At 44.9% G+C, this 13,144-nt stretch overlaps 1 protein-coding gene across 4 annotated transcripts in view; it reads left to right on the top strand.

Annotated features, from left to right (window-relative positions):
- Positions 1–13,144, top strand: part of tnrc18 (trinucleotide repeat containing 18) — a 64,028-nt gene that overhangs the window by 24,425 nt on the left and 26,459 nt on the right. For 3 of the 4 annotated variants that reach the window (XM_028042435.1, XM_028042434.1, XM_028042436.1), the window contains 8 exons: positions 771–875; positions 1,038–2,711; positions 5,611–5,698; positions 7,251–7,480; positions 8,815–8,961; positions 10,023–10,210; positions 10,323–10,722; positions 11,779–12,687. In XM_028042435.1, the coding sequence (XP_027898236.1) occupies positions 771–875; positions 1,038–2,711; positions 5,611–5,698; positions 7,251–7,480; positions 8,815–8,961; positions 10,023–10,210; positions 10,323–10,722; positions 11,779–12,687 (3,741 nt within the window). The remainder of the gene's footprint in view (positions 1–770; positions 876–1,037; positions 2,712–5,610; positions 5,699–7,250; positions 7,481–8,814; positions 8,962–10,022; positions 10,211–10,322; positions 10,723–11,778; positions 12,688–13,144) is intronic. The other variant, XM_028042437.1, reaches the window with a different exon arrangement.

A 13,144-nucleotide genomic window follows, 5' to 3' on the forward strand; every position in this document is an offset into this window, starting at 1 on the left:
GAGCAGCAGCTGCCCACTGGGCAGACTTTGGCTCGACAACCTGAAGTGACCCAGGACCAGATGACTACGCCATCAGCTGGAACAATTTATTTTTTAAAGAATATTAAATCAGATTATTTGGAAAATTCATGTAATATCTCTGTCATGTCCGAATTCCTAATTTTTCTCCAGTCTGAGACATGTTTTATTTTGTATAATAATCCAGGAGACTGAGCTTTGCACCATTATAGATCTGTTTTGCCCTTAAACACATGGAGCACAAACCCACAAATCTTTTTATTATTATTATTATTTTAACAATAAAAAAACTACACCCCAAACACTACAGTTCTAAAAAGACACTTTCTACTGAGCTTGATTTCTCTTGGAGGTTGGAAACAAATAGTAATAGATCATCGGCGTAACGTTTGACACTTCAGAATGTTCTGAATTTTCATTCAACTTCAAATAGATATCAGGATGAGATTGATAAATATGGCTAATAACATCCGACTGACTGAAGCCGTCCTGTCCTATGGCTTGCTAAAGATTTAAGGTTTGAGATTATTAGTTTAAAGGGGAGAAGATATACGAACATTTTAAAGCCAATTGGTAGAATCCACCCTGGTTTCTAACAGTAAAACACAACTCACACACTTTAACACTTGAAGTAATTTAAAAGTGAGCCTGCACCAAATTTAACATCTTGACTCTTTTTTTACTTGAGAAAAGCCTAAATAATTACATTTTGAAGCAGTTAGTGGTGATGTTTCTCTTTTTGTCCCCGCCAGGCTACCCTCCGCTCCCAAGCAGCCTTTACTCCAGTCCCTACTTGTCTCTGGGCCGCCTGGAGACGTCCTCGCTCTCCCAACATCCTCTCTATGATCCTCACAAAGGTCAGTAACCCCTTACAGCCGCAATCATGAAGACAATCACGCCCAAAATTGTTTGTCTTCATGATGTGATTACTTTTGCCGTCCTCTGATGGCGTTTTTTCTGCAGTGCTCGATCTCTGAAATAACCTGTGCAAACAAAACTTTGGGTTTGTTTTTGTTCAGATGGATACTTCCTGACGTCCTCACTGAGCCAATCACCTCTGCACCCTCCATCTGCGTCCTTGGCCACCCCTTCCAGCTCCACGCCTCCCCAGAGGACGTCCCGGGACGGGGTCAGGGACAGGGCGTATCGGACAGAGAGAGAGCGGGACAAGGAGAGGGAGCGGCTGCGCGAAGAGTCACGGCCGCACAGCGTGGTGGATCTGACGCAGGAGACGCGAGGCGAGGACGACCGCAAGGCGAGCAGAGATCGGGACCGAGAAAAGGACCATGAGACGGACAGAGACAGGGAGAGGGACGGTTGGTCCTTCCATCCTCACCAGCAAAAGTTACACTCCTCCCACCCTTTGGCGGTGGAAACCCGATCCAGACTGTCGCCTCCACAACCCTCCTTCCCTCTCAGTGAGGGCCGGTTCCTCGGTTCTGAGAAAGACCGAAGGGGTCGGGAAGAGGAGGGCGCTTCTCGACCCCACCACTGCCAGAACTCCAACTCCAACAACTCCACCTCTCTTTCCGAGCGGCAACGGAGGAACGAGTCTGTGGGCACGGCGGCCGGGACCCTGCACGGCTCCTACGTCCTCCCCCCTCCGTTACAGCAGCCCGGCGCCGGTCTTCCCCACCTCCTCACACCCAGAGAGCAGCGAGTCAGCGCGCCTACGTATGTGCCTTCTGTGGAGGTTTACGACGAGCGGGTAGGGCCCATCCAGATCGCCTCACAGGCCCGGGACAACAAACACAGAGACAGAGAGCTTGAACGAGACAGAGACAGGGACAGGGACAGAGACAGGGAGAGCTACAGGTTTCATGAGAAAAGCCTCATGGACCATCCTCGGCTCTCCCAGTCAAGCGAAACGAACAATCAAAGAGAGGAAGGTTCCGTCATTTGCTCCAACGGTTCTCTCAGTAAACGAAGCCAGGATGCATCTTTCTCCTCAGGCCGGTCCCTCTTCAGTCCAGAAACCAGGGACCTATCCAAACACTCGCTCAGAGTCGGCATCGGGTCAGAGTCTAAGTGGAACGCCATGACCCCGTCGGCCCACTACGCCACCAATCACATGGCCGCTTTGGCGGCCCAGCACGGTCACAATCTCTCCGCTCCCCACAGCCAGCCGTCGCAGATGCAGAAGTCCGGTTCCCCTCACTCGTCGCATCGACCCAGCAGCTCGCAGTCCTCCCACAGTCACTCGCCACAAACGCACGGACATGGGCGCGTGGCCGAGGATGGCAGCCAGAGGCGCTACCTGGACCAGTCGGGCCTTTTCCGGCCTGCAGCGTCCGCCGGCGGAGAACACCCGGACTCGGCGGAGGTTTCGGCCATGCAGAGTTTGATTAAATACAGCGGGAACTTTGCCGCCGAGGGGCCCACGTCTTCCAGGCACATCATCGACGGGAGGGGGCCTTTCGGCGGTCTGGGGAACATCGTGATGGGTGCCGAGAGGGAAAAAGAAAGGGAGCGGGACAAGGAACGAGCGCTGAGGGTCCCTCCTCAGCTGAAGAGGGAACAGGAGCGGCCGGACAGCGCCCGCTCCTTCAGCAGAGAGGGGGAGGGCGAGGTGCGATACCCTCCTGTCGGGATCGCCGTTGCTGTGGCACGGCAGAGAGACAGCGGGAGCTCCAGTAAGCAAACCAGCGGAGGCTCCGACACACAGAGACCCCTGCTGCAAACAGCTATCAAAGGTAACGCCTTTTATTCAACTGGAACTAGTTTAAACTCTCTGCTGCTTCCTTTCTTTATTGCAGACTGGTCAAAAAAGTAATCTTAGAGTGAAATCGAAGTCTTCGCTGGCTTCTGCTTTCCACTCCTGTGTGGTTTCTGTCAGAATCGTGCTCCGCATCACTACCTGAACCGGGTCGAGATGATTCCTCACTTCACTTTTGGAGAATAATGGAAGATTCATTTCCTTATTGTAGAAAGGTCACGTTTCCTCTCCAGCTATTTGATTTTTTTAGCCATTCAGGTCTTGCACTGTGACTTATGTTGTAAACCTTTGTAAAATATTAATAATCCTGTTGAGGATTTTAATTACAATTTTACAATTTTAATTACAACAAGACATTTTCCCATGTTATAACTGAAATAATCTGCCAGTGGCACTAGTACATTTTTATCAATATTTATGAATTATTGAGTTAAAACAACCTCCTAATTCTTGCTGAAAAGTTACTTGTAAGTTTGTTTTGTCTCATTAAGTAAGATGATGTGTTTTTTGCTGTGTAGATTCTTACATTTAAACAAGCAGTAGATGCAAAAGACTAGTAAAAAGAATCAATGGCTGTGCAGATGGAGAAAAATAAATAAAAAGGTTCGACTAATAAAGGGAATATCAGGATCTAGCATCACAGATGGGTCACCGGGGCTCGGCCGACATTCCCGGCGTTTCCTACATCCCTGCAGCCGGGCCTTATCTGGACTCTTGGGAAATGTGACGAGGCGTCGCTAAATCCCCATACATAAACATCAGGGTGCCTCATCAAAATGCCCTCATGTCATGTGTGCAGTCATCAGGCCAGCAGCAGGTGTTGCTTGTATCATTTTTAAAATGCCTCTTAAAAACCAAATCATGCTGCGTAATTCACTCAACTTCAACGAACGTCACACTTTTGAGATTTTGTTGACACATTTCCAGTTTCCAAATGTAATCTGTTTGGTAACACAAGCGCTAAATTAAGAAAACTCTGATATATATTAGAGCTGGACCAATCAGGTCCTGATTTATGATCAGAGTTTGGACTTGATTTAGTAATATGTTGAATATTTCTCTCTGGGAATAAAACTGTTTTTTTCCTGACTTTACTCCTCTTACTGTGAATGCTGTTCTAGTCATACTGCTGGTTAGAGTCACAAACCTGTAATCATTTATCCACCGATATGCAGGTTGGCAGGTCACCTGGGGTTAAGTGCCTTGCTCAGGGGCGACACATTGAAGGTGAAAATCACAACTTTAGTATTTTAATACTACAACTTCATCCACTGACCCACTGCTGCTCCTGATTACAGAAAGTGACTCTAAACTTGTTCTTCCATCATCCATCCTTCTTTAAGTACACTTTTAATTCCTTCTTTTCTTCCTTCTGTTCTTATTACTTTTCTTCTTTTGCAATTCCTTTCTTTCTTACCAGTGTCTTTCTCTCTCCATCCCTTGTGTCTTTTATTCCTTTCTTACTTTGGTCCTTTCTTTTCCTACATGACTTCTATCTTACACTCTCCATTCCTTCCTCCATTGATCCTTCATTTCATATGTATTTAATTTTATCCTTTCTTCCTTCTGTTCTTTCTTCCATTCTATGTGCTTTTGTTTACTTTATCTGCCTGCTTTTCTTTCCTCCCATGACTCCATACTATTTTAATTAATTTCAATTTTTTTTAATCACTTTTATCTTTGCTTATTGTTTTCTTTCTTCCTCGTGTCTTCACTACTTTTCTTCCTTCGTAATTCCTCTTTCCATTGTTTCTTTTCTTTCCTTTTCATGCTGTTTTTCCTTTCTTCCTTCATCCCTCTGGTCATTTATTCCTTTCTTTCTTATCTCCTTTTTCTTTACTTGAGTCCTACTGTCCTTTTTTAAACTTTCTTCCCTTCATTCTCTCTTCTATTCCTTTTATCCTTCTTTTTGCCCTTTCTTTCCTTCCTTGCAATGCTGTCTGCTTTCTTTTCTTACTTCCATCTAATCTTTTTTCCTTCCTTTATCTTCCTTCCAGTTTTTTAACAGCTGATATTTAAAGTCTTGTCATCATAGACATTCTGTAAATTCATGATAAACGTTATTTTTTTATTTTATTTATTTATTGGGCTCCTAGATGGAGGGAGCATCGCTCATTCCTGTCTTCCTGTCCAGCATGTGGGACGGCTCTCTGTAGCCTTGGTAACCGAAGCCTTTCCTCCAGAGCATATAGGGGATTGTTAAAGTACTCTGTCCCTTTGGAGGCTTCACACACACACACCCACACACACACACACACACACACACACACACACACACACACACACACACACACACACACACACACACACACATGGAGCAGAGCTGAAGGGTCCAGCAGCACATTAAGCCCCTCTGCTGCCCGGGGACCTCCAGTCTGATGAGATGGAGGGGGCTTCAGGGGGCTTCAGGGGGGGATTCGGCTTGGAGAGCCTCGTGTTTATTTTGCACAGCCTGGTTGAGCTGCTGTCAGTTTTTCCCCCCTCTGACAGTCAGAAGGCTTTTGGGCCTCTCAGTGTGTTAATGCAGTAATGAGGCGGCGGTGGCATGCTCACACTTCTCTTGTGGCCGTTCGTTCACTATTAATCGATGAGAGCTGACTGGACGAGTCGAAACGGTCACTCTGGACTTTTTTTTTGTCAGGGGCGTGCGGTTTTTTTCAGCGCTCACGCACCCGCCGCTGTGTTTTCAGCTCCTCATCTTGTTTTGACAGGCGGTGTCGCGCACCCTATTATCTAGCTGGTGTTACCTTGTCCTCGCCGCCGCTCCCTTCTCTTTCCCTCCCTCTCTCTGTCACACACGCTTTTTCCACGTCTGCTTTTTCTTGCAGTAATTTAATTGTACGCACATTGTGGTAAAACGAGGTCTCTGTGTGCAGACGAGGATCGAGGGGAAGAGCGCGCTCGCCACCACGATGACCGACTGCTGGCCAGCCGGCTGGAGCGAGAGCAAGAGAAAGTCATCAGGTGAGGAAGCGCGGCTCTTGGTTATTGTTATTCTCTCTGACATAAATTCTGCCGTGTTTACAGTCCGTGACCTTTTCGTTTCTCCGTTTTCTCATAACTTCCACCAGCTTCAGTGTGTTTCGTTAGGACTTTATGTGATGAATCAACTTAAAGTAGTGCATGTTTATCAAGTTGTAAAGAAAATATGTTGTTTTACTTTAATAGAAATAACGATTTAAAACGTGTGGAGTTCTTCCCTGTGTCTACATTGCAGTCCATTTACAGCTGCAGAATTTTGAGGATTTTTTCCTTTATTCTTTGCAACACAGCTGCAAAAATCTGCAAATCTTAATTTTCGAAGTTTTACTAAGGTTTTTCAGTTGGATTTAGGTTTATACTTTGACTAGACCAGCTCCCAAAGAACCACTTTTAGCCTTCCATAATTGGTCTAAGTAATTGTGGCTAAAAGTGCAAAAGAACCAGATATTGTTTCTAAGTTTAGATATAATAACAAACTCTGGTTTTTGGCTGTTTTTCTGTTCATTCCTACAATATTTGTATAGAATTTTCACAAAGAATGACATTAAAAGTACAAATAAAATGGATTTGGATCTGGTTTTCTTATCATTAGTTTGGAATCTGCTTGAGAATGTGATTCTTTGCTTTTTTAATTCCACAGAAAAACAAAGATATATCCTTTTTTTTTTTTTTGCTAAATTTTATGTTTATCTTTGTTTTGAATCCTTAAAAAAGGCGGCTCTTTAAAAACGACAACGAACGACACAAAAATGTTGTCGTCTTTTCAAAAATCTGTGTGACATTTTCAGCTCTGAACAAGTTTTATTTGGCCGGCCAGAGTGAAAAAAATCTCTTCAGGTCGTGAAGGTTGAATATTCCTGAACACCTGAGTATGCTTTCATCACAACATGAATATCAACCCCAGTTTCTCCATTTGTTTTTCTCCCTGACCTCGCTGTAGTTAGCTACATACAATAACAAATTTTGATGACAAATTGTCTAAGAAATTGTAGCGACACTATTCTCAATTTGAGACCATTTTACTTATTGATAATGGCATAGTAATAAATGTTCATCCTCTCAAAAACCAGTAAACTTTAATTTTGTAAAAAAAAAACACTACACTGGAACAAGAAGACGTTTTGAATGTCCAGAATAAAACACAGAGATAAAAACCTCACACAACCAAAATGGATCATGAAGACTCTGTAAGTAAAATTACTCTTTATAAATCCCCAGAATGTTGATGCGATTCATCAGTTAATAGAGCCTTATTGATGCTGCCACCACCATGCTTCATCATGGAGTGTTAGACGTAGGGAAATTGTTCAGTGTTAATTTTCGCCACCGATTGCGTTTTGCATCTACAACATGTCCAGTTTAGGTCTGTATCCTGCTATAAACCTCTTTGCGTTGCTGTCGCATAAAGTCCCGATGAAGTAAAGTGTAGTCGGTGGTTGTATTGTTCCACAATATGCAGACTTTACAGCAGAGTCAGCACATTGCTGCAGCCACTAACGAGCGGCCCGCGTCCTGTCCTTGATCCTCCACTCAGAGAGTCCAAGAATCACCCCGAGTTCACTCAGATGGGCCCCGGCCCGCTGTCCGGCGGCCTGACACCTAGCATGATGACGCCCAGCCTCATGACCCCCAACCTCATGGTCACAGGAGGGGCTGCTCTCGCAGGGGCAGGGCGGTGGCCTCCCGACCCCTCAACCCTGACCTCTCACCCCTGGATGCCCCGGCCCGGAGCCCCTCCGGTCTGGCTCTCCGGCTCTCCATACGGTATGTGATGCAATTTGCCAACTGTTGCAACAACATTTTCCAAACCTTCAGATGTCCTGTGGCTCCTTAGCATTGAAATCAAAATGAGCGTTGAGCTGTAATCCGATTTTGATTTAATGTAGATGTTGTCTGGGTCGTTATGCAGCCTTGGAAAGTATGGAAAGATGTTGAATTTTCATCCCCATCATTCATATGGGAGATTAAAATCCTTCAAAATGTTTGAATTTCAATGAGGTGTTTTCAAGGTTTGGAAAGTGCTTGATTTTCAAACTGCACAGTTTGGTAGTAAAGTTAAATTAAAGGACTAAATTTGGATAAAACCGCACATTTTCATACACCTTATAAAATGACAGTTTTTTCTCACTGTCTGAAGTTAAATCAGACTCAGCTTTTCCTGTTTTAGGCCTGTTAAAATGAGCAAAACTCATTTCTATTTGCTAAATGCCAAAAAACGTAGCAAAAACATTTTTTACAGATTCTATGTGTAACTTTTTTTTGCATATTGTGTTTAAGCAGGAATGTCATTTACCTCAACATGATTTGTTTGGACTGTTTCAATGTAGTGGATGTTTATTATTCCTAATGGCTCAGTGACTTATTGATCTTTGTAATTGAAATAAAGGTTCAGTTATATTTTTTTATGTTAAACAACGTTAAATGAATGAATGTTCTCGAACCAATCAGGTGTAAAAAACTGTGTGAGAGACATTTCAAAACATAAAAATTACTTTTATTTTAATTAACATTATTAATAATAAATGACATCATATAACGGTGAATTAAAACTTTTAAGTTCACTTGTGTTGTTATCTCCAAATTTTGAAAATGCGCCTTAAAGATGCTTGAAAAGCTTTTTTTTAATCTTCCTGTGGGAGAAGCGTGCGAACCCCGAGCCTGTCATCATGGTCCAAAACGTGCTCTCCACGCTCATAACATGGCTGCCTCTGATTGGTGCATGGGAGGAGGGGGGCGTTGTCCTGCGGTCAGGCGGTCTGTCCATCAGCAGGCACTGTGGGTGTGTTTTTTGGGGGGGTTTGTAGCCTCAGACATTCCTGATCTTTTCTGGACATTCCAGACTCGCTGCTCCTCCGCTCGTCGTCCTGAAATAACAGCACCAGGACGCGCAGCCACTTACTTATGTAAGCGTTCATTTACCATCTGATAACACTAAACAGAGAGACACATGCTCGCCCAGAGCTCCCTCAGGGGGGTTTCTGTCTAGACGCGGAGGGCTAAAAACAACATGTGTCTCAGTGTGGAGAAAAAAAATATAAAAATACTCACTCAGTTCTTTAAATTCAGTTTGTTTTGTTTCTTCTTCTTCTTTCATTCAGGCCTGGGTCCCTCCCCGCTCCACCAGACCCTCCCCCCTGGCTACCCGCCCTCTCTGCCGGGCTCCATGCCTCCTCCCTACCAGTTTACCAGGGACCCCCAGTCTGGCCAGCTAATCGTCATTTCCACTGAACACCTGCCGCATTACGGTACGAAAGCTGCCGCCCGTCTCCGAGAGCGTTCCAGCATATGAGGTCGCAGGAAAGCGCGATTGCACAACACGCCGGCGGCTTCTCAAATTTGACGGGCGAGCGCCGAGACGCGCTGGAAACAAGAAGGTTTTTCCTCCTGGGGCAAAACAAAACAAATTTCCCATAAAAGACTGTTAGATTTCCCACAGGTTCATACTTCTACCATTTAAATGTGCAAATATTGAAGTTGTTCAGGAAATGTTTGGCTTTACATATTGATCAGTTTTATACTTTTTAAGAAGTTTAAGATTTTTATGAAAAAGTTATCCTTAGAGATGAAAGCAGGAGGCGTTCAAATCGTTCAAACATCTTGTGATCTTTTCAAGGAGAACTTGTGGTGCCTGTGAAATCTGGCAAATTATGGGGCTTGATTTTAGGATTTTCAAGGGCTTCGTATGGATAGGAAAAAGTGAGCAAGGAAAAACGTTTATTTCCAGGCTTTATTTAATATTCCGTCGTCTAAATGTTATTTTCTCCTCTGTGTCCTCTCTTCTTTATGGAGAAGTTCATTCCTCTGTGTATTTATTATCTCTTTTCCCTCCTTTCTCTCTTGTGGCTAAACTCCCTTCTATCCTTGGTCTTCTTTCTTTTTACTTCTCCCTTCTTTCCATTTTGTGTCCATCTTTCCTTACTTTCTTTCTGCCTTCCTTTTCTCTTTCTGTCTTTGCTACAACGTATTCCTCCCCAGGTTTAACACTCTTAAGCAAATCTTTTCCACCAAAAAGTTGGAAAATGTATCTTCTTTATCTATTTAGGTTTTTAAATGTGTCTTGATTTGAGCTGAACAAGAAAACTCAATATGGTTCTCTAGAGAGAGAACACAAATCAGAGCAGGTTCTCCAGGAAGTCTTGAATAGATCACTGCATTTTCTTTATTTATACACTTATTGAACAAAAACTTCGGTTAAGCTCCTTCAGCAGATTGTCTTACCCGCGTAGCTTGCAGCATTCGTGCAAATGTCTCTAAAGTCAACAGCAAACGAACTTCTCAAAGTCTGCCGTGTTTCTCCGTGGCGCAGCAGGAGGCGACGTGCTGGAGCGCGGAGCCCCGGTGTGGTCGAGCGTGTACGGGCCGAGCAGTTCGCTGCAGCACGCGGCGCAGCTGCAGCTGCTCTCCCAGCATCAGATGCTGCGGCAGCAGGAGCTGTTCATGATCCAGCAGCACACGGCGCAGGTCCTGGAGCTGCAGAGGAACGCGCAGCTCGTCGTAAGTGCAGCGTGTCTACTTGCAGGAAGCTGTGCATCTTTGCACACCAAAGCGAAGTCCGTGACGACACACACACACACATGTCAGAAATATCTCCTCTGCTCTGCCCCAGGAGCGCCTGAAGGCCAGTGAGCACCGCCCAGAGATCGAAGACAAAGTCGACAAGCGGAACACCGACCCGAAAACCCGACCCTCCTCCATATCCTCGCCGTCGCCCTTACCTGTGCTGCATCCTCGCAAGCCCCCTCCTCCCTCCCGATCTCCGACGCCGTCCACGTCCTCCCTCACCCCTCTGCCTCCGCCCCCCGCCCCGGTGACCACCCTGAAGTCAGAGGAGGGAGGACACAGAGTCCTGTCTCACGCACCGAAGCTCCTGCCTCACCCGACGTCTCCACGCTCGGCCTCTCCGCCCCCGTCCTCGCCGCGGCGACCCAAACAGGAGGAGGGGGAGGCGGGAGTGAGGGAGCAAAGGAAAAAGTCGACCTCTACACCCTTTGAAGACATCTATTCTGGTAAGCACCTTCACCACTCAAATATGGCTGCCAGATATTAGGGAACAGGCGACATTGTTGGATGACTTTGACTCCTGGGGAACAATTTAGATTTCTTCTAAGACAAAAGGAGAAATCTTCTTGTGAAACTTGCTTTTGTTTTTAGTTCTTATTTTTATTATATAATTTAAGTCAAATTTCTTGGCTACTTGTTTTGTTGCTGTTGGTAGTTTTGCTTATTTTACCAAAACAGGTCTCTCTAGTAAATGAGATTTTGGATCTCAAGGAGAAAACTCATATAAATGCCATGAAAGTCTGAATGCCACAATTTAAGATTTAACCAGTTTGGGTCAAACAGCTGAAACCTGGACACACCTCGGTGAATAACATCTAAACTCAGGTTGATCATTGCTCTGAATATGTTGTTTTTTCAGCAAATAGCCTTTTGAGGTTATTTTAATTCCAGTTAACGATTAATCGATTGCTAAATTACTTGACAATAACTCAATAAGCGATTTGTCACGATTAATCTGATTAATCTTGTCAGCCATAACCCAAACTGGTTTGTCGTTGACAGAACAGGCTGAAATTAAAGATCTGACATATTGATGTTAGGAGGATTTATTTAGTTGCAGAGACAAACTTTGACACAAATAATCAAAGGTACGCTAAAGGAATGCTACGTTAGACATTAAAATGTTTATTTTCTTATCCAACGAAGGAATTTAATTGTTTACTTGAATCATTTCGTGGAATTTTTAAATTGTCAAAGCAATCGATGAATCATCAGAAATGATCGAAATGATCAGCTGTGGGCCTAATCTGCCTGCGTGTATAACTTTGACACTAACGGGGATTCAAAATAATCTACAATAAATGTGAAGAATGGGCTCTCCCATCTACTTTCTAAAACTCCATAGAAAAATGAATTCAGATGCATCAAATAAAATATGTACTGTATCTTTAAATGTTCATAACCTTCTGGCCAGAACTGTAGTTTCACAACCACAATGTGAAGAGTTCTCAGGTCTGTATGCGCTGATGATGCGATTGTGTTTTGCTTTGCCTCTGTTACAGATCTGCCTTCAGGTTACGCTTACCAATCCATCACTGTGCCGTTCGGATCCTTCCCGCCTTATCACGTCCCGGCATCGGCAGCTGAAAACCCGGAGGCACATCGATCCTGCTCTCCCGCTGCTCCTGATCCTTTAGCTTCATCTCACCACGATTTCAGGGTTTTGGATGCAGAGATCAAGCCCCAGCGCCTGGAGTCCCCGAAGGCGGGGTCTTTCCTTAAACGAGAGCCCTGCGAGGAGCACCCTCAGCCGGATCTGAGCCGCACCACCGACCGGGCCACCGAGGACGACGAGGTGGACAGGCAAGCCCCAAAAACTCCCAGTCCTTTGATTCCACCAGGTGAAAACCAGCGAGAAGTGGGGAAGGAAGAGAAGAACGACGGCGAGATTAAGGCAGAAACATCGTCCAACGCCTGTCAGGCGGTGAAGGCCCCGCCCTCTGCTCCTGCAGAAGACGAGCCCAAACCTGAACTTATCCAGGAAGCAGAGCTGGCACCGTATCGCCAATCCATCTCTGCAGAGTCAGACAGTCAAGAAGCGCCTCAGATGTGTGTGTCGTCGAACCAGACGGCTGTGTGTGAACAGGTTCCGCCCGACGACGCGTCCGACTCCTACCCTCCTTGCCTGGAGGAAAGTACCCATGAGCCTCCCGTCCTCGGCTCCCCGCTCCCGCTGCTCATCCGCTCAGAGGACCCCATGGGGGGCATGCTGGCCCTGCTGACGGCCAGCGAGTTGGCCCAAGCCCGGCCCAGAACCCCACCCACGCTGACGCGCGAAGGCCAGGTGGAGGAACCCACTTTTGCTTCCGCCTGCAGCAGCTCCGCCGCTCTGGAGATGGTGGCTCTGGAAGGCATGGCCCTCCTCAGCCAGATGGCTCAAAACAAGGCGGAGCTTGTTTTCCACACACAAGGTAAGCGGTCGCTATCGACACACTCATTCTGGAGACACACTAATCATTCCACTAGAAATCAGAGGATTTCACTTGATTGACAGTTCAAATACTTTAAAAACTGCTTTATGTTGGCAATGAGACCAAATGAACTAACTATTGTTGAAATTGAAAGTTGTAGTTTTATTTTAAATAAAAATGGTTGTTATTTTGCTAATATAAAACAATTTAACGGATAAAATCAAACCTTTTGAGCCCACAATTTATTAAACTTGCTGGAATAACAATAATATAAAAAGTCAAAATATTTACAAGGTGTCTTTAAACGCTTTAAATTCATGTATACAAATAAGGCCTTGAAATGCATTAAATTCATTAGAATATATGTAAATTGGCTTTAAATGCATTAGTCACAGGTCTTAAATTTTCATGTGGCACAGCTGTTTAATCTCATATATTCTATATAGTTTATTATTTG

The sequence above is a fragment of the Xiphophorus couchianus genome, chromosome 16, assembly GCF_001444195.1.
Source record: "Xiphophorus couchianus chromosome 16, X_couchianus-1.0, whole genome shotgun sequence".
Classification (NCBI taxonomy): domain Eukaryota; kingdom Metazoa; phylum Chordata; class Actinopteri; order Cyprinodontiformes; family Poeciliidae; genus Xiphophorus; species Xiphophorus couchianus.